The 22,199-nt window shown below is 41.5% G+C and overlaps 1 protein-coding gene across 1 annotated transcript; it reads right to left on the reverse strand.

Annotated features, from left to right (window-relative positions):
* Positions 1 to 1,845: 1,845 nt before the first annotated feature.
* EXOC1L (exocyst complex component 1 like) lies at positions 1,846 to 16,394 on the reverse strand. Its single transcript, XM_065404700.1, has 3 exons — positions 16,274 to 16,394; positions 10,840 to 10,970; positions 1,846 to 2,109 (listed from the first exon to the last, which is right to left on the reverse strand). The coding sequence occupies exons 1-3, from the start codon at positions 16,392 to 16,394 to the stop codon at positions 1,846 to 1,848; spliced, it is 516 nt and encodes a 171-aa protein (XP_065260772.1).
* Between the last annotated feature and the right edge of the window lie 5,805 nt (positions 16,395 to 22,199).

A 22,199-nucleotide genomic window follows, 5' to 3' on the forward strand; every position in this document is an offset into this window, starting at 1 on the left:
CTGAACACTTTTTAAAAAGCCACCCAATTATTTAAATTGTTACATTTAATCAAAGGCATTAATTAATATGCATTTAAGTAACATACTGAAAATATGCTGAGAAATTGTTAGAGCCATTGCAAGCCACAAAACCTCACTCACTCACTCCTGTAATAGACCCATAATTTCTGGCTGAATTACTGAAGTCCTCTTTAAAGTTACAGAGAATTCAACATTTATTCCAGTAGAAACCTGCAAGTGACCTAGGCCCCATATAGCAGAGGAAGGTGAAAAATCCCCAAGGTCTCTGCCCCCAAATATGACGGTCATTTGGACCCTGAGCATTTCAGCAAGACCCAACAGTCCAACACCTGGGAAAGAATACTCTGTAGGAACTCAGAGCCCTTCCCATCCAGCGTCACTGTTGCTCCAGAGCTGAAGAAAGTGTGGATGTTAAACTGTGTTCCTAAAACTAGGTTAGCATCAAAGTTGATTCACAGAAAATGATGTGAACAATATATATATATATATATATATATATATTTGTATTCACTTGTGCTCAAAAAAGGGGCAAATAGAAAGAGGCAAAATTAATCAGGAAATATTAACGTTAAATTTTTAAGAGGGTACCACAAGTGATGGAAGTTAAAAATGAAAAAGTATTTGACACTCTGTAAAAAATGTATAATAGACACATGTGTTTCCCCACAGTGACAATGCATCCCATATTTTTCATAGTGATATTATTATGATTGGTTATAGCATAATTATGATGCATTTTATACAAGATAAATTACGTAAGGTATAATTGGAAAAGTTATGAATTGCTGAATATGATTATCCTATTTGTATGCATATTTCATTTTTATCTGAAGTTATGAATATTGACTATGTATCTGTATTTCAAATGTAGTTACACCTGGATAATGCCCACTAGACAAGATGCTTTCAGTCTAGATAGTGGGTGGGGAAGGGCCTATTCAGGGCAATGGGCCATTAGGAAAGAACAATAGGCCTTAGGAGAAGCTTATCTCCCACCTGGGGAACCTTCCTGAGAACGCTACAGACAGCCTCCAAGTAATGGCTGCTATGACTCTCTACAAGGACATGTGACCAGACCACATGTCTGTGGACTCCATCTTGGGATGTCAATATTTTTCCACAGACTGGTTTGGGAACCAAGCAAGTGCAGCTTGCCCCTTAAGAATCTGCAACCTGCTTGTATCATCTCTTACAGTGAGAATCTGCTAATTCATATCCAATCTACCTAGTATATTTGGCTTAGTTTGTGTTTTTTGTTTATATGCTAGGTAATCTGCTTTGATCTGTTTGCTATCCCTTAAATCTATCCTTTGTAGTTAATAAATTTGTTTTTGCTTTATCTAAACCAGTGAGTTGGAGTGAAGTGTGTGGGAAGCTTAGCTCAAGGGGCAAAGGCTATTGCATATTCCTCTCCACATTGAGGGAGGGGGCAAACTTTATGAGCTTACTCTTTATAGTTCCCTGTGCAGCGCAAGAGGGTATAATTTTTGCGTTTATACTCCAGAGGGGGTGCATGCCTGGGGAGTTGCCTTAGCTGTAGCCTTTCCATTGTTGGTTCATTGCAGGGGCTGGACAGAGAGCCTGCATGTAACTGCAGCTGCGTGTGGCACTACCTGTATGAAGGCTGGTGTGTAAGTGTTTGCATGATTGGGATCTTACTGAAAGAAACAGTTCATTATCTATATAAAAATGAGGTTTCTGGTTTTGGTTGATATGTAAAATTAAATAGCAAATACTGCATATCACTTATCTTTTATATCAGATGATTTGTTGGAATCTGGCACTGGAAGCCAGCTAGTCACCTTATTGTTATAAAATCCATCTTTATGGCATAGGACACAGGGACAGACACAAAAGGTTGGAAGCATAGAAGCATATCTTCATAAGTACTAAACAGTCCCCATTGTTGGATGACCAGAGTGAATCATCATTTATGTAGGTTATATCAAAGTTCACAATCTTCAAGTCCTTTTTAAGGTACATGTAATTCAATTTGTTTAACGTTCGAGCAAAGGCATATTTAGATGCACAGCTATATGCTTCCCAACTGTAGACCTTCTCAAAGTGCATGTCAAAATATGGATTATCCTAAAAAAAATGAAGAGAGAATGAAATTACTAGCTTTATAGGCACTGGAACAGCAACATTTATTGTTTTATGCTTAGCCACCTTGTAGTCTTTATCTCACTATAACGGATTCATAAAATATTAGCACTGGACTTCAGAAATATTTCCACAATCCATAGACATTCCTACAGGGGTGGTTCTTTTAAATTTTTACCAAGAATGCCCTAAAACAGTCTGTAATCAGGTATAACTCTCAATGATGTGAGCACGGGTTTCAGGATTTGTCCAAATGAACACACTACAACTTACGACAATTATAAGACACAATTTTAAAATGTACAGGACTGTAATATTGTCCAAAATGTACTGTATGAAGAGCACTTATCACTTATTATAAATAAATTCCCCTATCAAATTAAGAGTATTGATTGCCTTCTTTGCTTATATTGCAGATTTCTAGGTTTACTGGCTCCTCTGCTTGCTTAATGCTAACAATGGCTTTAAAATGAAACCTGTTAAATTAAACTTTGTGAATGTCATTAGCTGTAGTTTATTATGAACATTTATCCTAATGTTAATGACTTTATGATTAAATGTTTTTTCATCAGAAATAAGACAGGCCTTGATCATACCCTCCTATGAAAAAAACCTGTGGGAGGAGGTTCTGGAATAGGAAATCTCTGGGAGGATTCCCTCAGGGATAGCTCCCTCACATCACTGCATTATGGGAGTGGAGTTCAGTGTAGCCATGCTATGAGCAAGTCCTTCTGGCTGCTATGGCTGTGGGAGCTCTGGGATGTGAAGAGAGGAAAGATAAATCAGCCCTAAACTGTTATTTTTTTGGCCTAAGCTGCATGAAGCCAGGAGGGGCTGGGAGTGGTTGGACATGTCCTCCACCCCCTACCCTAATTCACCCAGATTTACCATAAACACAGAGAGTGCATAAAGTACTCGAAGTATGGGAAGGGGGATGTGACTGACCCTCCCCCCTCATGGGCATGAGGGGAGTATCATGTTCTTGTACCAGACATGGACGAGCTACACAGCTTGCATATACACACCAGATGTGTTCATCATAAAATCCTTTCAGGCTTTGCCAGGTATGGCTGAGATTTGTTTAAATAAGGTATTTTACATACACACACACACCTAGTGACTGAACAGTAAAATACAATTTAGCATTCCATTACATCTCCCCCTTTAAGTTCTACATGCCCATCATTTACAATATTTACACTATCACACTCTTTGATGTTCAATATGGATCAGTCTGTTAAGTATCTCTGAAATGTGTTAAATTTCTAATTACATGATCCGAACACATAACAACTCGGTCATCTAGCTAGTTGCAACGACTGTCTCTGGTCAGTTTGGAATCTGAGTGTTCTTCATGTTCTGCATCTGCCATTTGTAGAGTTTGTTCAGCTCATTGTTCTTTCTGAGGAACAAACTGTAGATGTTGACAGTTTTTGTTGAACTCTCCACTGTTGGTCTCAATCACATATGATCGTGGCGCTGAATTATTTCTTTACAGCAGCTGGAGTTGTCCATCCCTTTTCTCCATCTAATTTGACAAAAACATGGTCGCCAGGTGGTAGATCTGGCAGTTCTCTAACCAAGTGATATCTGTTGTAAAAGTGTTCATAAGCTTTTTTAGCCTTTTTATCCTATTGGGCTACTTTCTTCATGTCTGGTCACGTTGGAGATAGAACTACTGCTCAAGTTTTGGAAAAGAACCTGAGTTGTCTTCCCATCAGGAGTTTTGCTGGACCATATCCAGTATCTGCTGTTGGCATTGATCTGTTACTCAGAAGAACAAGGAATGGATCTTCCTGCTGTAGGATTTTCTTGGCTGTGTGTACAGCTTTCTTAGCATCTCCTTTTGCTTGTGGGTAATGTGGGCTGCTAATAATATGATCAAAATCATATTTCATTCAGAATGACTTACATTCTGCTGCAGTAAATTGTAGTCTGTTGTCTGTCATTAGTTTTTCTGGAATACAGAAGTGATCAAAAAATAATTTCAATTTCTCAGTAACACTATGACATGTTATTTCTTTCAAGTGCATTATTTCTTTATACCTGGAAAAACAATCCACTCCAAACAGATAATGATGTCCTCTGAATTTGCATAAATCTGCATCTAGTCTCTTCCAAGGTCTCTTTGGTAGGTATGTTTGTATACTGTATGGTTCAGCATTGTCTTCTTCGTTGATTTGTACTGGATCTCATTTCAAAAGTCCCCTATTATCATATCCGTCATCAATTTCTTTCAGTTTCTTTCACTAGCCCATAAGGGCTGCCATATTGCAGCTGAGAAGGTTGTTGGTCTTTGATCCTAGGCACTCTGAACAATTGGAAAAAGGCAACCAGAGTGCCCATCTTTAAAAAAAGGGAAGAAGGAGAATCTGGGGAACTACAGACCGGTCAGCCTCACCTCAGTCCCTGGAAAAATCATGGAGCAGATCCTCAAGGAATCCATTTTGAAGCACTTGGAGGAGAGGAAGGTGATCAGGAACAGTCAACATGGATTCACCAAGGGCAAGTCATGCCTGACCACCTGATTGCCTTCTGTGATGAGATAACTGGCTCTGTGGATATGGGGAAAGCGATGGACATCATATACCTTGACTTTAGCAAAGCTTTTGATATGGTCTCCCACAGTATTCTTGCCAGTAAGTTAAAGTATGGATTGGATGAATGGACTATAAGGTGGACAGAAAGCTGGCTAGATCGTCGGGCTCAACAGGTAGTGCTCAACGGCTCAATGTCTAGTTGGCAGCCGGTATCAAGCGGAGTACCCCAGGGGTCAGTCTGGGGCTGGTTTTGTTCAACATCTTCATTAATCATCTGGATGATGGGATGGATTGCACCCTCAGCAAGTTCGCGGATGACACTAAACTGGGGGGAGAGGTAGATATGTTGGAGGGTAGGGATAGGGTCCAGAGTGACCTAGACAAATTGGAGGATTGGGCCAAAAGAAATCTGATGAAGTTCAATAAGGACAAGTGCAGAGTCCTGCACTTAGGATGGAAGAATCCCATGCACTGCTACAGGCAGGGGACTGACTGGCTATGCGGCAGTTCTGCAGAAAAGGACCTGAAGATTACAGTGGATTAGAAGCTGTATATGAACAGTGTGCCCTTGTTGCCAAGAAGGCTAATGGCATATTGGGCTGCATTAGTAGGAGTATTGCCAGCAGATCGAGGGAAGTGATTATTCCCCTCTATTCGGCACTGGTGAGGCTACATCTGCAGTCCTGCGTCCAGTTTTGTGCTCCCCCACTACAGAAAGGATGTGGAAAAATTGGAGAGAGTCCAGCAGAGGGCAACGAAAATGATTAGGGGGCTGGAACACATGACTTACGAGGAGAGGCTGAGGGAAATGGGGCTATTTAGTCTGCAGAAGAGAAGAGTGAGGGGGGGATTTGATAGCAGCCTTCAACTACCTGAAGGGGGGTTCCAAAGAGGATGGAGCTCGGCTGTTCTCAGTGGTGGCAGATGACAGAACAAGCAGCAATGGTCTCAAGTTGCAGTGGGGGAAGTCTAGGTTGGATATTAGGAAAAACTATTTCACCAGTGGTGAAGCACTGGAATAGGTTACCTAGGAAGGTGGTGGAATCTCCATCCTTAGAAGTTTTTAAAGCCTGGCTTGACAAAGCCCTGGTGGGGATGATTTAGCTGTGGTTGCTCCTGCTTTGAGCAGGGGGTTGGACTAGATGACCTCCTGATTTTCTATGAATGCACAGCTTTTATCTTTATAAACTGTTTCTGTGATGAACTGGTACATGCAGTTTAGAATACCTCCAGGGCTACTCAGAGCTGTTTCTGGCGACTTAAGCTCTGGGAGGGGTTGAAGTGATTGTACATCCCTTCTGAGATGACTGTGACATCAGCTCCTGAGACAGTTTTAAAGTCAATAGTCTTGCCCTGAATATTCAGTTTCACTCTCCAGGCAGGCTCTATGTCATCACAAGTGATAAATTCCAGAAACAATTACTTTTGATTGTCTATAATATGAATCAACTCCCTGACTGCTTTGGTGCAGCAAACAGACGCAAAATGTCCACATATTGTACAATTATTACACCATGTGCCTCAGCTGGAAATGCATCATCTCTTGGGATATGTCTTTTTCCACACTGTGATGGGTGTTCAACCCACACTTGCCCTGAAAAGGTTAATGAAGGCAAAGAAAGAGGTTAATTATTCCAACAGGCCACAGCTGAGGGGAATCAGGTGGCCAAGTAATCCCTTGAATGAGTAAAGGAGTCCAGGTCTGAGCTGGGCTGGACTTATAAAGATAGGAAATTGTAAGCAGTGGGGGGCTGCTGAGAAAGGGCAGACACTCTCTGGGAATGGGGAGGAGTGTTTGGAGACTGCAGAGTGAGTAGGATGCAGTCATTTCCTGGGAAGAGGGAGAAGGGTTTTGGAGCTGGTAGACCCAGAGAGAGAAGGGGGACCAGTGGTTGGAAGCAGTCTAGGGAAGGTGCAGTGAGGGCTAGGAGAGGAAAGCTCAGGACTGCTGAGGTTGAGGGTCCCTGGACTGGAACCCAATGTAGAGGGCAGGCCTGGGTTCCCCTACCAGCTACTGGGGAGTGGCCAGGGCATTGGAGATGCTAGACAGACAGCAGGTCTGGAAAGACTATGAATTCCCTGGAAGGTGAGGATCTTAGTGACCTGGCTGGAGGGCTGAGTCATGATGAGGATGCCACGGTTCCTGGAGTGAGGTGGATCTGCAGAGGGAGAGGACGATGGGAGAGGCACCACCTGAAGAAAGTGCACCACCTGGCAGGATGGCCAGCAGGAGGTGTCACTGTGTGAGTGGACCCTGTGACACATACCTTGTGCGAGTTAGCTGGAATTTATTCTTCTTAGACTGGGAGTTCTCTCTCCTTGCCACAGGGGTTTTATTATGATGCCTTTTAACACTCAAGTGTCTGTTATAGCTTCTAAGCTAGTTTCAGGCTTTTCAAGTTGCTCCTGCCTTTTGTTCTGTTTGACTAATTCTGACTGTTTTGCTATCTGAATAGCTGTGGCTAGGGTTAAATCTCTCTGCAGTTGTAGCTGCTGTGAAAGGTTTTTATCTGTTAACCCAATTACCAGTCTGTAATGGGGTCAGGACTCATCACCGCTGGTGCCTCCTGCTGGTTGCTCCAGGAATTAGCTCTTGTCAGCCGTGGAGCACCTTCTGCGCGTGGTGTCTCGCCCGTTGTCTGCTCTGCTGGTTTGGGACCCGCATTGTTCCCTGCTCAGAGGCATCTGCTTCAGGACACTACCCTCTGGCAGTGCCCACTATTCCATTCTCACCCCCTTCTGGTGGGGGAGGGGTTAACGTCAGTCCTTCGGCTTGCACCTACCTCAGTGGCCAGCCACAACCCCAAAGTCTAGCCCCTCACCTCAGGGGCAAGTTGCAGTCTGTTTTGGCCACACTCCTCCGTGGCCAGGTGCAGTGCAAGGGGGGGGGGGAAGGGAGGGACCCAGGCCCACCCGCTACTCTGGGTCCCGACCCAGGGACCCTGTAGTGGCAGCCTCTCTCTGCCCTCCTTCTCTCCCCTCCTGTCCACCTATCTTCCCTGGGCCACTTCCCCTTTGGCCCCGTGCACCTTCTCGACCCTTTTTATCAGGGGCCGCAGCCTGGCAGGTAACTTGGCCAGAGCTCTCCTCTGCCCCCCTGAGCCTGCCCAGCACTGCTCTGTCCAAGGTGCTATCTCCTTAACTCAAAAACAACAAGGAGTCCGGTGGCACCTTAAAGACTAACAGATTTATTTGGGCATAAGCTTTTGTGGGTAAAAAACCCTCACTTCTTCAGATGCATGGAGTGAAAGTTACAGATGCAGGCATTATGCAGGCATCTGTAACTTTCACTCCATGCATCTGAAGAAGTGAGGTTTTTTACCCACGAAAGCTTATGCCCAAATAAATCTGTTAGTCTTTAAGGTGCCACTGGATTCCTTGTTGTTTTTGTGGATACAGACTAACACGGCTACCCCCTGATACGACTCCTTACCTCAGGAGCCAGTCCTCCCCCTTGCTAGCCTCCTTTGCTAGGCAGGCTTTATATGGGGCCAACCCCGGGCCTGATTGGCTCTCCATAGGCCTTTGCTGATTGGCTGCTGGTCTGCGCAGCCTCTCTGGCTTGTTCCAGCCCTTTTTCTCATGGAGTGGGGCAGCCACCCCACTACACAGTCTATCTGATATTTTCACGTCTTGCCTTCCCTAAAATCAGTTTTCAAACAATGTACGCAGAGCTCTTATAAAACATTCAACATTTTCCCCTGGTTCTTGAATTCCCTGGTGAAAACATGCTCTTTCATAAACATTTCTATGAGGTATAGAGTATGCATCAAACATAGTCAGAACCCTTTCATAGTTATCTTTATGACTATTTTCAGTAAAGTCAAAGGACTTAAAGATATGCTCTGCTTGCTTCCCCATAGCATAAAATAAAGACAATAGCTGTATATCTCCAGTTTCTTGGTTCAGCTTGGTTGCCATGCAAAATCTTGCAAAATATTATTTCCAGTCTTTCCATTCTGAAGGTTTATCGAAGCTGAAGTTCTCTGGGGCATTGAAGAGTGGCACGTTGATGAGATCCTGAAACCTTTGTAGCTTTGTTTCTTCTGTTTGCAACCTTTGTAGCCTTTTCCCTTCTGTTTCTATTCTTAGTTTACTCCTGACACCTTGTCATGTTGTTCTGTATCAGATATGGACTGGCTGTACAGCTTGCCTTTAAACACAAGATATGTTCATCATAAGATCCCTTAATGCTCTGCCAGGTATGGCTGAGGTTTGTTTAAAGGAAGTACTGTATTTCACACACAGAGCCATCTAGTGGCTGAACAGTATAATACAATTTAGCATTCCATTGAAGAGAGATAGGTGTGAAGAGGGACAATCTTTTGGGGGTGAATGATTCAGACCAAGATTTGTTTTTCTTGGAAGAAAATTGCACTGATTTTTCTTTGAGAACTCTGTATGAATTCATTTTTATGTAGAATTTATTGCTATATTTGTACTTGGATTATATTCATTTGGCTGAATATCTATTAAAATCTTGTATTGTAAATGCAATAAGGTATTTTCCTCAATGCACCTTCATCTTCTGTAAAATTGAATTTAATTCTGTCTCTGGGTTTGTTCTGATGTCTGTTTTTACTGCCAATTTTGCCCCTTCCATAATTACACATGAATTACTACTCTGATTTGAATCCTTTAGCCGCAGGTCCAGTGATTAGGGCACTAGGCTAGGACTTGGAAATTAAACCTGGATCTCCCTAGTCTGCCACACACTTTGTGTGTGATCTTGGGCAAGTCACTTAGCTTCTCTGTGCCTCAGTTCTGTATCTTAAAATGGGGATAATAGTACTTCCCCAACTTACTGGGGTGTTGTGAAGATAAATACATTAAAAGATTGGCAGGTGCTCAGATTAGTGATGAGGGCTGTATAAGTATCAAAGATATATAGATCCTGTTTACTTTACTTGGTTCCTCTGAATGTTTTTCATGAGTAATGTGAGCAAGATTTGGTCCCAAATATTTCAAGATTGCAGTTCATGGGAATGCAGTTGCTAGCTCTATGTTTTTGGGTCCACCTCTTTTTCATTATATCTGTGGGGGTTTTCATGGGAAAGCTCCAGTGTAATAAAATAGTGTGTGGTCACTACATCTATTTAAAAAGAGTAAATCATTAAAAGTTAAGTGTCTTAGGCCTTGTTTAGGTGCACATGGACTTAATCTTTTTAAAGTGATTTAGTTAAACCAGTGCAAGTTTGTATATAAACACTATTTTAGTTTTTTTAATTTTGAAAAAGCAAGATTAAATCAACAGATTTGTTAGTTAAAGGTCCATGTTCCCACTCCATATCTATAAGTGCAGGCTCCCTTCTGTGCACATAAATTTGTGCCACTTACTTCTCCACTCTGCAACACTTGGGAATGTTCAGGGACTAGGCATGGTCTGGGGATTCCCTGGCAGCACAGCAGTAGGCAGATGCTCTTGCATCCTGAAGATCTGCTGAGAGCCATGGGGACCTCAGAATTTGTGAGCTAAGGGGGCAGAATCCCCAGCTGCTGCTTCCACTGATAGGAATAATTTTGTCCCCACATTCTGCAGAATTTATATAAAGTTCTGCAAGTTGAAACTCTGGAATTTTCCTCATCTTTACTCAGGTTATTCCAAGTTCAAATATCCTGCCCTCAGTTATATGTAAGCAACTCAACTGAAGACATTGAGTTAAATTTTCCTTTTAGTTACACCAATGTTAATCTACTGAATTACTCCAGATTTACACTGGTGTAGCTGAGGTCAAAAAGTGACTTGGAAAATCTCTATTACGAGGTCCGGCTGTAGGCACCAGCAAAGCAAGCACGTGCTTGGGGTGGCACAATTCTAGGGGCGGCATTCCAGCCATTCTTTTTTTTTTTTTTTTTTTGCTTGGAGCGGCAAAAAACCTAGAGCCGGCCCTGCCTATTACTACAATGACATACAAGCAAGAAATAGGCCATCTTGACTCTCATATCTAAGCTGAGTTTACAGAACTGACAAAAAAAATTATTGTAAGCAGAGCAAATGTGATCTGGAGTCTCTGACAAATGATAAATCTGTATCCCCATTATGCCATCTTTTTTTTTTTTTTTTTTTTTTACAGAATCTCTTTTCTTAGTAGAACTGCACCTCATCTGTTGTGTCACAAATTGTAACATAAATGCATTGTGTTAATAGAAACTTACAATAAAATACAGCACTTACAGTGTCTGCTTCTTTTCCATCAATCATCTCCAGATCTTTCAAAAACCACTTTTCAGCCATTTCATATTTCTCATCCAGATCTATTCTAAAGTGTTTCACCATAGATATTTCTACTTCTCCACCTTTAGTCACTGCAAGACAAAAAACTAGTTTACTCAAACAGACAATTGCTTTCCAAAATATCTGAAAATGAAATACTTCATCAAGCTGCATTTTAAACAATAGTTTAAAAACTAGAGCTATATGAAACTTGATGGGTTTGTTTGCACAGCGAGCAGAATTTAGCCCAATGTTTGCAGCCCATAAAATCTATTTGCTTTTAATAGATTCTTTTTTTCACCCTAACCCAGCCTGTAAAGGCGAATCTTGTTTGTGGGAAAGCTTTGTTGTTGGGTTTACTAAAGAATACACTCATTAAGACCCTGATCCTGCCTTTAGATCTGTGCAAGTAGATCCTCATGTGTCCGGAATCCTACTTACTTCAGTTGTGCACCATGCACATTCAAAGGTCCACTGAGTTGATGGACTGGGACCAAAATCAGTTCTGAGTCTGTGTATTTACATTAATGTTTGTATACTTCCCATGAATGGAAGATCTGTGTTTTCCTATAAAATATTAATATAATACAAAACAAAAATAACATGTAGTATTTAAGAAATACTACTTGAAGTTCCAACTTGTCTGTGATTATCTTCTGCTAATAGGGAGTAAGTGAAGGAAGGATAGAAGGATAGAAAAACTCGTCATAATCCTCATCAATATTAACTAATTGCGTTAAGCACTGAAAAGGAGATCAGTATTGTGGATTATGCATGTGAATTAGTGGGGGAAACACTGGAATTTGAACACCTATATTAGGTAGGTTTATTTTATTTTCTCTTTTTTAATTGTCAGATGGTGTCTATGGCTTCATACAGAGATTTGTAACTCTGGCACCCTTCTGAGAAGTGGTACACCTCTGACCTAACGGCCTGCTTCTTCAGCATAGTACTCCAAAACCATTCTTCCCCTGCGGCTGCAGCCTGACCTCACCACTAGACATCATCACATATCCTCTGGGGGAGTGGTCTGGTCTGAGAGTAGAAAGCTGTAGAAAAAGGGTGAAGACCAGTACTAGAGGCACAGCATGTTTTTAAAATGGAATTCCTGGACATCATCTGGCAATAACTTCTTCCTATCCAAATTTCTTTTGCCCTGCCTTGTTAGCAAGAAATTGGTAGTCCCTGTGGAGGAAGCTTTATGCTTTTTTGTCAATCATTTTACTGTACTTAAAAAAATAATAGAAACAGATTTAAAATAAAAACAAGTGTAGGGCCTGATCTTGCAAATTCTTGCTAAAGTGTATAACTCCATTTACAGAAGAGGGATTACTCCTATAAGAATTACTCCCATGCGCAAGGGTTTACTGGGTTAAGCCCGTATTTCATCCTGAAATACAGAGACAAACAAACCCAAAACAACAAATACACTGGATATAGTTTTTCCTGCAAATGCACAGTAAAACGGGGTGGCTTGCTTTTTTTTCTTCCTGGCCCTGTCTGTTGGGAAACCCAACTAATTACTGCTTTTTCTAGTGCTAGGCTCTAGACTCCAACTAGGAGTTGAAATCATATGACATCTGAGAAGAACATGTGTTAAGAAACAGCCCTAGAAATAGTGAAGTCCTAGCTCATCTAAAATATGTCCTCACTTCTTTGGTAATTTAGGTTATCCAAGTTCCTATTCCTCATATTCCCATGACAAAAATTGTATAACATCAGCATTTCTCAGATTTCCCATTTAATTTAGGTTTGAAATTTCTTCTTGGGGGAGAGAAGAGACATTATAGTGCCTTGGATTGTTTAAATTGTTTCCTGGGGTGTTTTACAGAAGAAAAAGAAATGCAGTTTGGGGATGCTTGTATTTTCCAATGGAAGATATTAAGATGTCATTGCAGTCCCTCCTAACCACATCAAAACGCAGTTGCTAAAAATGGCTAGACATCTCTACATTTCAGTTTTGCCACTAATTGGGTTGATTAGTGATTCAACGTAGGGGAGTATATAATATCCTCATTCCAGACTTTTACCATTTGCCACTATGAAAGTGAAGAGAGACAATATTGGGAATATGGCATGGAAATAGCAGCATTTATCTACCCACATTGTGGTTTTATTGTAGTATAGCTTTAAACGGGATAGTCTCCTAAAGGTTTCTGTTTGCATCTATGCAAATATTTGGTTATTTACAATATTTTCTCTTTCTTACAAGCTATTGACAGGCATAATACAGGTTAACCAGGAAGAATAAATTGAGACTACTATTGAAAGGATAAGATTTTAGTTAGAATGTTTTGATCTTACACTAATTGTGCTGCTAGAATATATACTTGTCACTTGTGAAGAATTAGAAAACATTTGTCTGTATTTAAAGGATATTAAAACAGTAACAATTTTGTTTTAAAAGATTTCATGCCTGATATTTGTACATCTTCTAAATGCACAAAAATACCAACCTGTTTTCAGGGTTCACAGAATTTTTTAAAATAGAAAAGTCAGTAAAAAGTAAAACAAATTTGGGCTCCTTTTCTCCTAATCCCTTATGGATACTGCACAAAGCCATCACCCATTCTGACCTTATATGATATAACTGGGAGGCTCTATTCAAGAAACTTCCAGGATTAGAAAGAGCTGTTTAGGTCAGGATTAAGGACTATATCCTGCAAGGTGCTGAGCAACTTGAACTCCCAGTGACTACAGTAGGAATTGGAGGATGCTCACCAACTTTCAGGATCAGATTTACTCTGTGCCCACCACTTACCCAACTATGTTAGAGTGGGGGGTTTTCTCTCTCACACACACATGCACACACACACACTCTCCAGTCTTAAATTTCAGTATATTTTCCATTATGTCTGCAGAGATTCTCCATTAGGTGAATTTGTTTAGATGATTTCTTCACTGGTTTGTTCTTTTTATTCTGTGGAAACAACACTCAAATATTTCAGAAGGTGCTTTTGCTCTCTTTTCCCTTTGAATGTTCCATAACATAACTTTAATCTGATTTTTAAAAAATTGATATTTGTCATAGTTGTACAAACTATCAACCTTCACAAAAAATTCCTGAAGCCCATATGTAGCACATGGTTTGAACCTCAAGAACAAAAAGGGAGTAGAAAGTAATGTTCACTTCTACCTACTAATCATAATATTTATAAATTCCCTAATTCTGAACAGCTTTCAGTGGTATAAAAACAATACAATTTCATTGATTTCTAAATGTATTTTACTAGGTGATATTTGTCAATGCCTATTTAATAAAGTTATATAGCAGACACATTTGAAATGAATTTTTTTGTAAATATTCTAGTAATAAGGTTGTGCCACCGTGAACAATCTTACTTTATTATAGTAATGAACATTCACAATCCTTTGGCTTAAACAAAGATGTACTTCAGGCAATGAATAACAAGAAACTATACTTAAACACAATGAGGGGATGGGGACTGCAAACACTCTAAAAAAAGAGGAAGAGAACAAATGTTTACTGAAGAATGTTATGGTTATTATAAAAATACAATTAGTATTATAAAATAGCAGTCTTTTAAAGGCAATTAGCTACACAAAATATGCTTGCAAATTGTAAATAGTTTTCTAACATTTTGTACTGACTATCTCATTTCTTTGTGTATTATAAACAACTATGTATCTGGTGCTTTTCAGAACTGGTCTGAAGTAGGAAAAAATGCATACTCTTTTCCAACCCTATTTTCAACTTCCTAAATATGTTGGCTACAACTTTCCAAAAGTGCAGGGATTCTGAGCAATGCAGTAGGTTTCATGCTGTAGACAAGGAAATGCCCCGAACTAGATACAAATGAGAAACACAGAGACACTTCAGACGAGGCTAATGGTTTCAGACTCCTCTTGCTTTATGCATGTCCACATTTGAAGACTGCAAAGGAACTGCTTGATTGAGACTGACAGCAGAGACAGCAATCTGGCAACTTACTGGCTTGTCCCAAAAGATTCCAACCCATTTAATGCCATTAACTACAGCGGGAGGAAGTGTTGCAGTTTAGTTGCTCGCCACTTATTTCAAATACAATCTCGCATTATAGGCTCCGCTACTTTTTATTCAGGCAACATTCCCATTGAAGTCAATGGGAGTTATGCCCGCATTTAATCGTGCGGGATCAAGCCCTATATATATTATTGCCCAACATCATAGGACCAAATTCTTCACTGATTTACCCTTTTCTTGTTCAAACCATTTATTTCAGTGGCGATGCCCTGCTATAACACAGGGCGGCAAATTTTACTCTCCCCCTTCTCTTCTCGCTGTGTGAGGTTGTATCCAATCTCAGCGATGCATTTGGAAAACGCATGTGGCTAAGGGGCTATCCAGTTACTGTTCTATACTGTCACTCGCTTTATTACCACACACAATGTGCTTGGGCCAAAGGCTATTCCTAAACATCCTCATGTGTAAATCTCGGATCCTTCTTACTATGCAATTATAATCTGTTGCACATACTGTGAATTAATGAACGCGACGCTTTAAGCCTTCCATTTAACAACGGAAGATCCTTCAGACAATGGACAGCGGCGCAGGCACGATCGTAAAATGTAGGCTATATTCGTGTCAACAGCCAACATAAAGGAACGAGGCCCCAGACATCCGTCTCCTCGGGTTTAAGGTTAGGAGTCTGGCGCGCAGCGGAGCAAAGGTAGCTGTCAGTTACACTTCACCAAGAAGAGAGCCACAAGGTCTCACGCACGAGGCTTCTGTGCCATCTTCTTTGCTTGTATCTACACTTGGTTTAATATCGAAACAAGCGCCCTGCGTTTGTTTCAATTACACTAGGCCAAAGGCTAAGTTGGACGCAGGAGCATTAGTTAAAAACCTTTTTGAGAGGAGCAGCACTTCCTAAGAGTCCAGTACACCGACGTCCCCTCCCACCCACCCTGCTATTCCCACCACGGGACAAGTCTCTGCTCTAAGGGCAGTTGTCCAGACCGCCACGGGGAAAGAGCTTGCATTAGAGCCTTTTGAATACAACTTCAAAATAATTCTTCATCAGTCTAGTACCACACACATTCCACATGCAAGTAGCCCAGGATCCGCGAAACGGGAAGGTGCAAGGTCAGGTGCCAGGCCAGCGTGCTGCAGGAAGACTCCCCTGAGTCACAAAACTAGGGCAAACGTTCCCCTCCAGCGCCTGGCACCGTTGCCATCAATATAAGAGCCTGATGTGCAATGCAGATGTTGGAATGCACCTAGTGACCAATGCAAATCAGGGCCCGAGCTGGGCCCGCAGCAGGACCCAGCATCGTTCGCAGGCTCGCTGGGAGCCCGGACGCGCGTGGGAGAGGGCGAGCCCGCCGCTTGCTCGCAGAGCGCGGGGCTCCTTCCTAGAGACCGATACACCTGCCCCCGCCGCCCCTGCGTTACCTGCGGCACAGAGGTAAAACGTGTCGTGGGCTGAGCACTCGATCTCTATGAACTCCCGCAGGCTCTGCCCCAGGGGGTGAAACAGCTTCTTTTGCAAGTCTTCCTTCACCAGCGAGGACATTTCCTTCGCGGCAGGCAAGGCTGATGGTGACTCTCTCTCTCTCTCTCTGGGTCCCTTGCTGCCCCGTTTCGCGGCTCCCGAGCAGGTGCCCGGGGGTCTCGGTCTCTGCAGACACCCCGATCAGGCCTCAGACAAACCTCCAACTTCCCAGCCTCCTGACAAGAGCAGCCGCCTGCCGCCACTCGCGCCCAGCACTGACTCTCTGCGGCTTGTCCGGAGTTTGGTGGTGGTGGGGGCATACTCGTGCATATGGGTGTTGCAGACATATATAGCCCCCGGGCTGTTACCCTGCACAGGCATTTTTAATATCAAACCTTCAATAAAGCCCCACGACCTCGGTTTGATTCCATTATACCCATCAGTTAACAGCTGACTGGAGGTATCGATTGGGATCATCTTCCATTAAGAATATTACCACTGGCAAGAGGAAAGGCAGAAGCAGGGCTATCTACCCACATTTTCCCTCCCTCCTCTCCTACAGTAGCGCGGCTGCCGAACACTTAACTTTCCCCACAGGTCTGCGTGCATTGCTTCAGAGCAAAGTGCCAGCCAGCTCTTGGCTCCAGACCGAAAAGTAGCTTCAGCATTAGTCCAAATCCAGATTTTCATCAGGGTGAATCTGGCCTATTGTTTGGCAATCTGATCCTCCAAACTGACCCCTTCCTTATCACACAAGGCGTTTGCAGCAATCACTGCGGTGTCTTGTGAGACACCTTTTCAAGTTCTCACACCCATCTCCTCCTTCCCTTGTCTTCAAAATTAAATCAGATCTCATGTCCAAAAAAAGGTGTGACAAATCTGTCATTATCAACCTCTGTTTGCAGAGGTTATAAACTTCTTTGTAGGCTAATTTCAATCTAAAGGTGTCATGGATTTTTAATAGCAATTTGAATAGATGGTTTTGCTCCGATATGATGCTTTGCTGATCTAGCAATGAAAAAAAATCTACTTTTAATGAACTAACGGCTCTATTGTCCCGTCAGTAATATGCACGTGTGAAACTCTCATTTAATGGTACAACTTATATGAAGCTGTTCAGTCATTACTTTTGCACAGTATGGTAAGTGGCATGCAGAGAAACGTGTCGCTGAGAAGACATTGCAAAGTATTTTTTATTTGGAAGCAGGGAGTTTTACTTGAGATTTGCAAAGCTCTGAAGGAATGTTGCAAACTGATCAGGTCTGCCCTATCCTGTTGTCCTTGAGAACAGCGGGAGTCGCCGGGACAATTGAACAAACTAAAAGGTAGACCATTACAATCAAACAAAAGCTACAGTTCTTTATACAGTCATGGCAACCTGTACAATCTACTTCTTCAGGAGGCTATCAAGTCAAATAGTTAACAAAACCTTTTAAAGAGATTGGACAGCTTTATGACCAGTAATAATATCTGCCATTATGAGATAGCTATACCTCATGCTTCTATAAACTGATTACCTGCTTGAGCTGGGAAAGAATCTGCCTGTCCTCATGTAACACTATTCAGGATTGGCCAGATGCATTTTGCGGGGAAAGAGGAAGCCATCCTCTGAAGTGTTAAATACCCCCTTGGAAGCAGAATACATAACAGGTATGGCTATGCTTATAACCTATGGTTTACTATGCTTGTCACCCAGCAGATGTTTCCATAAGGTTCCTCAGCAGTACAGTATCCCTTAATTTCAAAACTTGCAATAGACTGTTCCAATCTTTGATTTTCTCCCATTCTTAGATGCCTGTAGCAGCTGGCTGTTGCAATTATTTCTGTTTTCATATCACATCCATCAACATGGTATTTAAGCGCTTCATTTATTTTTCATTTCTTGTATTCTCACCCAAATCATTTCACTACTTACAGCCAATTTTTATCTCACTGCCTTAGTAAATAATTTCCTTACAAAGGATCATCTCCCCCTCCCCCACTTCTTCTTCCCTGTACATAGATTGTACCTATGGATGTTAATTTAACATTTTTCAACTTTGAAAACTCAATGGCAACATTTGCATTTACTTCTTTTCTTAAATGAAGTCAGTTCTTTAGCTGCCATATTTATGGATCACATTTAAACTTTTAACTTGCCAAGTGACTGTCCTCTTTCACTGTCTGAATCACGTTGGTGCTGCTTCTTGTCAACACATCTTTGTTGCCTGGTGGGAGAGGCTTAGCTCTTCTTCCCTGTGCACTGAGGCTTTAATTTTAGTTTGTAAAATAATGTTGATTGCAACAGCTTCTCTCTTCTGCAGGGTTTGTTGTGTTTCTAATGTCACTAACTATTGCAAGGAAAAATGACACCAGAGTGTGATCTCAATTAGTATGATATAAATCCATAGTAATACCACTGATTTTTGTCTCTGGCCTATGGACTCCTGCAATGAGGATCTTGCAGGTGAGTTATGAAGCTGAAGAATATTTTTCCAAAAATTGTTTTGTTTTTATTACTAATATTCCGTAGCATCATAGATATACTTGGTGGTTCACTGACATGAAATAAGATGTAGTCACTAACTTATAGGTTTTTACATTCTCAGAGCCTAATTCTTGCATGTTTGTGAGCAGCAGGTCAAGAAGAGCTCTGCCCCTAGTTGGTTCCTCCAGCACTTGCACCAGGAAATTGTCCCCTACACTTTCCAAAAACTTCCTGGATTGGAAGGTTTAGGTTTGATCTGTTCCTTCCACATTTTTTAAAATATATTTGTGAGTCTTAAGTTTACAGATATATTTCTGCAATATCAGGAATAAGGCCCGACAGCTGCACCTGCTCAGTCTCCTGATGCCCTAAAAAGCTGGGCCATATTAGCTAGGCTCACTGACAAACTGCCCCTCCTGATTGGCTGAGGAAGCTAGCAGGCCTGTTCTTAAACCCTGCAGTAGCTTGCTGGCTGGCTGTTCAATGTACATGCTGTGGAGTCTCTGTTTGCTGGTGCTTGCCTTGCTTCTGCCCTGTACCTAGCATTGACCCTGACCTCCACCTGGCCTTGTTCTAGTCCTCCTGTTCCAGCCTCAGAACTAGCCCTGCTCCTGCCCTCCCAGACTCCAGATAATCTGGTTCTGATCTTTGATTCTGATTCCTGGCTGGCTCTGACTCTGCTTTGATCCTTGGCTCTGGCATTTGGACTCTGACTCTGGGTCTGACTCCTGCTCTGACCACTAGGCCAGATCACCCATGACCTGGTCTCCTGGTATGCTACTGATTCAAAACATTAAACTGGATTAATTTTGAACAAACAATTCTTACACCCAGATCCTCGGTTACAGCTGAGGAGCACAGCATAGCTTAGGAGGAGTGCGAAGGTGGTGGCTTCTATGCCACCCTGATCCTAGGCCAGATCCTATGTTAGGCCAGACCCTGACATAACTTAGAGATGCCTACAGCTGGTGTGGGCAGCTGGGGATAAGCAGGGCATAAGGGTGCTCAGTTCCCTGGCCATGACTCCTCTGCTGGGATGGGTTGGTGTAAGAGAGCCATGAATACTTGATCTTGACCATCTGAGGATGCCCCTACACTGGAATAATTGGTATGCCAGTTCTATGCGCGGACTCTGCCAGGTTAGTGCTTAGACTGTAAACTCCTCTTGGTAAGGGAGTCTCTGTCTATGTCTTTCTAGGTATTTACACAGAATTAACGCAAAATGGCTCCTGCCATAATGTGGGCACTACGAGATGAGGATATAATAATAATTAATAACTTACAACTGAAAATACCTTAGCTATGCTGCTTTCAGAAATAATTGCACTGACTTCAGTGGAGTTACTTTATTCTCACCACTGTGAGAAGGGACTCAAGTCCCCCTATTTCACTGGCAGTATTTTCTGCATAAAGACTGCAGAAGGTATTGATAGTAAGATTAATAAACACATTGCTTTTATTTCAAAATATTAAAAGGACTTAGCTTAAAAAAATCTGTTTTTTAGTTTAGATCTTGTCAAGAGTTTCAAAAATGTTCAACATTATACAAATAATGAAGCGGTTTGTATATATATTTTTTAATGCTCTGTGATGACAATTTGCATGGCTTTGTTCTCAGCCAGGCAGAATTTCAAATATCTGAGATATTAATTAAGCCATCAGATATGGGGCTTGCAAATGCATAATAAATATGCAATATTGCACAGTGAGATTTTGTGTAGTGAACTTCTTAAAAGTTACAAAGGCAGCTGCTATCTGTTCATACACTGTCTTGCACACTGACAAAATTCTCCTAACAGATTTGCATTGTGAAACTTTACTTTGATTATCTGTTCTCTTTGCATGCACAGAACTTCCCTAGCATATAGGCCAAACAGAATATCAGTCAAAATCCACTGTGTGGATTCAGCAAGATCCCCTAGATAGGCTGTTTACATGCTCACTGGGTGGACCAGGGCAATACTTTCTTTCCCATAGCTTTAGGGAAGGTTTAAAAAATAATTGACTCTGCGGATGTACCTATTATCCCTTTTCTCACTGTACCTGTGTTTTGGATTGGACTCCTTTTTTTAAACCTGCGAATTCAGAGGTGTTGTAGCGTGCAGCTATGATGTGAAAAAACAGCTTGCAATCCTCCCACTCTTACTGCCCAGCCTTTGTATCCATCCATCTGTCAAGGATGTATGAAGCTTCTGCTGCCTCAGACTTCAGTTCATCACCATCAGTATTTATAGTGTCATGATGAGAGATTTCAGTGGTTCATAGTCAGTGCCAGAGTCCTCATTAAGAAACTATTATTTGTCTGACTCAGCTACAGTACATGGTGCACACTCCGTGCCATGTGCCCGGAATATTTTTCTGACACTTTTTTAAACCATGGGCTTATAGGTACAAACTACCTTTTAAAAACATGTATGGATCTTTCAAAAAAAGCTTCAAATATATATTAAATCTTCATTTATTTATTATGCCCAGGTTCAATGCCAAGGCATTCAGGGTGCTGTACAGTTAAAATATAACTCCATAAAAACAAAATAATTAAATATTAAAAAGCAATCTGAACAGCTCTATTATTAGAGCCGTGCTAAACTCATAAGCTTTTGGAAGAAGGCACAGCAAACTTCCTTTTAGTTTCAGATTGCCTGGATTTGTGCCCTCTCCATTTCACTTTCAGTTTTCAGGTAGAATGAAAACCTTGGTGACTATGGCTGACTTGTTCCTTTAAGCTTCACTTGAGCAAAACTCAGTGAAAATTTGAAGAAAAAAAAAATCTTGGTTTTGGGTAAAGCCACACATTTCTCATGGGTCCCTTTGGGGAGCAACAGAGCTAAGCATATAATACGGATTTCCAGCAGTATCCTTCCTCCCCTGGCATCTCAGGGAAGGATTTGTGGATTTGACTCAAGACCAGGCAAAACTTTTTTTTATTAAATCATTTAATGTCTTGGTGCCTTAGTTTCTCCAGCTGCAAAATGAGAGCAGTAATACCTACTTCACAGTTGTGTTGTGAGATTTAATGTATTGAATTTTGAAGCACTTTGTGTTCTTGGGTTGGAAAGTATTATTTTGGTTCTTAAATATCATGCCAATAGACTTATTAGAAAAGCCTAGTTAGATAAGGCCCTGAGCCTGCAACTCACTGTAAGTGCAGACCACTGCTGGTCTGCTCATGCAATTTGGTGCAGGATCCAGGCCTAAACTTGCAAATGTCAGTGCACTTGGGCCAATTTTCAGGCTCTGTGCAAAATATTAATCAGTTCTGTGTTATTTCATGCTTATTGAAACCTCTCAGGCACATTCACTACACTGAAATATAAATTACAGTTTTCTATATTTAGAAATTCTTTTGGGAAGGAGAACCATTTCAAAAGGGAGAAAGTGCTTAACACTTGCACCCAATTTTCTTTCCAAAGGGGGGG

Source organism: Emys orbicularis, chromosome 5 (genome assembly GCF_028017835.1).
Source record: "Emys orbicularis isolate rEmyOrb1 chromosome 5, rEmyOrb1.hap1, whole genome shotgun sequence".
NCBI lineage: Eukaryota > Metazoa > Chordata > Testudines > Emydidae > Emys > Emys orbicularis.